Source organism: Lactuca sativa, chromosome 5 (assembly GCF_002870075.4).
Source record: "Lactuca sativa cultivar Salinas chromosome 5, Lsat_Salinas_v11, whole genome shotgun sequence".
Taxonomy (NCBI): Eukaryota; Viridiplantae; Streptophyta; class Magnoliopsida; order Asterales; family Asteraceae; genus Lactuca; species Lactuca sativa.
Window position 1 is genome coordinate 351,322,708 of NC_056627.2, and position 4,015 is coordinate 351,326,722.

The window sequence follows — 4,015 nt, forward strand, 5'->3', positions numbered from 1 at the left end:
TTATAGTAATATGTTAGATTGCTATGTGGTGGCTAGAGCTTAAAGATCTAGGGTCTTCATCACCTTTGCAAGCTTCTGAAGGTATAAAGCTCTTACCTTTATGGTTTCATGGCTTAAGATCTATACTAGCTTTGAGATTTGAATGCTTTGGTCCCATTGTTTGGTTCTTGTGAGTAAAAGCTACTCCAGAGCTCAAGTTTGTCACTTTATGTTGTTTTTGGGGATCTTGTGTCATAAAAATGAAGTCTTTATTGTTATTTCTCACTCATGCAAGAGCTTGAGGTTATTAAAGAGTGTTTATTGACTTAGGGCTTGGTTTTGGGCTATATTAAGCCATGCGAAAGCTTAAATCTATTGAATTTATCAGTTAAAACCTTCCAAATATTAAGATCTATGAGTTGGATGTTTAGTCTTTTGGTGTTAAGAGCTTAAAAGGTGGTTTTGGGCAACAAAGGATTATGCAGGGCGTAACCTCTGGGTACGCATGGCATAACGGGTTTAGCCCTAAACCCTTTTTTGTTGAAGCCCAATACGTCGTGCGTAAGGAAGGAGTACGCATGGCGTACTCCTAAAAGTGTTTTTGGGCCACTTTTTTGGGTCTTGGGCCATATTTGGGTGGGTGTAGCGTGGAAAGGGTAAGATGAACTTTTACCCTAGTGAGAGAGAATATGAAATGGACTTTTGATTTTGGGTTATTACCCTAATTATTAATTAGGCTTGGTTTTGGTTATGTCCAGTGTGAGGAACCTTTATAGCAACAACTCGAGTGTATGAGTTATTTATCATCAGATTGAGATGAGTCTTCTCACAATATTTATAGGATGCTAGTTTTCTGTGCGATCTTGCATGTATTGTATGTGTTTGTATGTATACCAGGCAGGACATGACGCCAGTCAGGGCCTGATGAATGTCATATAAAAAATAAGGGAAAACGACTTATTATGGTGGTTCTCGACTATATGATAGGAAACAACTGGATTGTTCTTGTGGAGGCTGTGGTGGTTTTAGGTGAAGTTTGTGTTGTGTTTTCAATGAAGCATGTGGCTAAATAAGGATGGTTCGAATTTTCTGTGGAGGTGGTGACCAATAGTGGGTGTTTTGATGTAATACATGGTGTTTGAAGGGTGGCTTTAGTGGTGAGTTTGACGGAAACAGGTGATGGCAGGTGGTGGATTTCTTAACTGGATCATGTGGTATAATGTTTTGATGGTTAGTGTTTCATGGTGATTTATGTGGTGTGGGTTGTTCGGCTGAGATGATGATGAGGTGTGAAGATGACAATGGTTGGTGTTCAGAGATGGTGGTGGGTGTGGTTTGTGGTGTTTTTGAGGTTCGGTGTTTGAGGTGTAAGTCTGATTTTGTGGTATGTAATGCTAGTAGATGGTGGTGGAAAATGGTTACAGTGGTGTGAGGTATGTGATGGTTTTACCGTGTAGTTTGGGGTGGAGATAGTGATGATTATGACGGTTGACTATCTCCGGTGGTTGAATCTTGTAGGAAATGTGGCTATGGAAGGAAAATATGGTATGATGGTAGGTGTTGGTTGTGAAGAAGATGGTGTGATGTGGGTGTTCTTGGTTTGATGGCAAACAATGGAGTTTATATTTCATTTGTTTATTGTTTATAATGTAACAAAATATTGGTAGCACTCTAGGTAGCTTCACATCATAAATCTACTAGAGTCGGTTATCATTGGGTTATATTTGAATAAAACATTTAATTTGTTGGTGTGTGTGTTTTTTTTAAATAAAAAACCTTGTTTAGATGGTATTTTTTGAACACATTAGATTTGAATTGTATGTTTTGAACGTTTTTAAATCATAATTAATCAGTTTTTTCAAAGATAAATATAAAAAATATTTGAAAATTAGAAAAGGCTTTCACAAGTACCAACAAAATGGCACATTGGCACGTCAATATACAAGTTCTGAGAAAGACGATTTGATTGCTATATTGACCCTTCTCTCTCTGTAATTGGGGGTGGCGGATTCGTTTAACGGCGTTTCTCCCTCCTTCCAATGGCGAATAACAATTTGCAACACTCAGGTTTCGCCTACATCCTTCTTGATCTAATTGTTTTTGCAGTTAATCATCATTGCTTAAGATTGAACGATTAAAGGTCCAACTGATGATTTGTTTAGGGTTTGCATGTAATCGTTCCAGATTATCTGAATTGGAATTTGACGATTCGTAGTTGTTTTTAGCGTTTTGTCATTGATGTTATGAGATCCTAAGAGTTTTAACAGAATTCACATCATTTTGATTGTTAATTGCTGTTAAATCGATTCGTTAAGGAAACACACAGGGTTTTAACTTTTAATTGTTCATTTAGAATAGAATTTGGCAATTTGGCGTTGTTTTTACTTTTCAACATTTTGTGAGTGATAGTATGAGATTTTTTCAAGCGATATAAGAGAATTCACATCTTCTGATTGATTCTTGGTTGCGACTCGCGATTATAAACTTATCAACGTAAATCAAATAGATGTCTAGACTTTAGAGTTTCGATCTTTGTCGTAATTCAGGTAGTATTCCACCTCCAAAGCCATGGGAAGGAGTCGGATCATCATCTGGACCTGCTCCTTTTAAACCCTCATATCCTGGTAGCACAAGCGATGTAGTCGAAGCTTCTGGAACAGCAAAGCCAGGGGAAATTGTCCCCACAAAAGATGCGTCCACAACTAACCCAAATGCATTTGGAAGACCATGGATGCATCAAAATACATATGGAGGTATTTCACTGTTTCTAATTCCATATACTCGAAACCCAACCATGTTCTTGTGATGAATTGAATATTCTTATATTTGTTTGTTTACTTTGTATGTAAGGTGCGGGTTATGGTTTATATGGAAACAACGCATATGGAGGAAGTTATGGTTCTTATGGTGGAATCGGATCCTATAACACTGGTTTATATGGAGGAGGGTATGGTGGTATTTACGGTGGTGGTGGCGGCATGTATGGTGGTGGAGGAATGTACAACACTAGTTTTGGAGGTCCAGTGGGTGGCGGTTATGGTATGGGAATGGGTGGTCCGTATGGTGGTGGTCAGGATCCAAATAATCCATTTGGTGCTCCTTCATCTCCTCCTGGATTTTGGATTTCTTTGATGCGTGTGGTAAGTCAAGCTTGGTCAATTTGAATATGACAAAAATGACCATTTTACCCTTATGTTATTATACAAGTGGTAATAGTTTTGTGCATGATTACAATTTGACAGATGCATGGAGTTGTTACTTTTTTTGGCCGGATAGCAATGCTGATTGACCAAAACACTCAGGCGTTTCACATGTTCATGTCGGCTCTTCTTCAGGTACTTTTTTTTTACTTTTTTTTTTTTTTTACCTTATAATAAAATTGACATGTTTGTCTATTTGTATTTGCAGTTGTTTGATAGATCAGGATTGTTATATGGGGAGTTGGCAAGATTTGTGTTTAGACTATTGGGTGTTAAAACAAAGCCTAACAAGATCCAACCCACTGGACCCAGTGGACCCCATGGGCCACAAAATTACATTGACGCACCAAAGGGTGCACCTGTTGCTGCATGGGATGGCCTGTGGGGAAACAATGCACATAATTGAATGAACCCTTTGAAGCAATTGGGAAATCTGGATAGTTTTTTTTTCCTTCTTATTTTTTCAGCAGCCTTATTTGGTACTGTGTACATGATCTTTTTTTTTTAGTTTGTAGTAATTTTTGAGATCAAGTGTCTTGGATGTAATGATAATGTTCAATGCTTGGTTTATAGCATTATAAGTATATTACTATAACAAGACAATAAACAAAGTATAATGCTATTATTTTCTAGAATATCTATGAAAATATAGAATGGAGTACTTTTATAAAAATGAAAAACTTTAATATAACAAGATGTTTTTAATAAGGAGGTTTGGGTAAATAACTCGTCATTCAAAAAAAAAAAAAATGATGTAAAACTTTTATGTTGTCACATTTTGTTACTTTTGTTAAATTCAATTTTTGTCTATGATTTTACTTATTTTTTCCGTCAAA

General features: G+C 36.8%; 1 protein-coding gene across 1 annotated transcript; it reads left to right on the forward strand.

Annotated features, from left to right (window-relative positions):
* The first annotated feature begins 1,899 nt into the window (after positions 1-1,899).
* Positions 1,900-3,649, forward strand: LOC111878753 (peroxisomal membrane protein 13). The gene is made up of 5 exons (XM_023875259.3): positions 1,900-2,046; positions 2,526-2,732; positions 2,830-3,119; positions 3,222-3,314; positions 3,388-3,649. The coding sequence occupies exons 1-5, from the start codon at positions 2,019-2,021 to the stop codon at positions 3,583-3,585; spliced, it is 816 nt and encodes a 271-aa protein (XP_023731027.1). The 5' UTR covers positions 1,900-2,018; the 3' UTR covers positions 3,586-3,649.
* Positions 3,650-4,015: the final 366 nt, after the last annotated feature.

What these genes read in the sequence shown, in the direction of transcription:
- LOC111878753 (XM_023875259.3), top strand. Translation starts at nt 2,019, where the DNA reads ATGGCGAATAACAATTTGCAACACTCAG. An exon ending in GGATTTCTTTGATGCGTGTG is followed by an intron (nt 3,120 to 3,221) that starts GTAAGTCAAGCT and finishes ACAATTTGACAG; the next exon opens with ATGCATGGAGTTGTTACTTT. An exon ending in TCATGTCGGCTCTTCTTCAG is followed by an intron (nt 3,315 to 3,387) that starts GTACTTTTTTTT and finishes TTGTATTTGCAG; the next exon opens with TTGTTTGATAGATCAGGATT.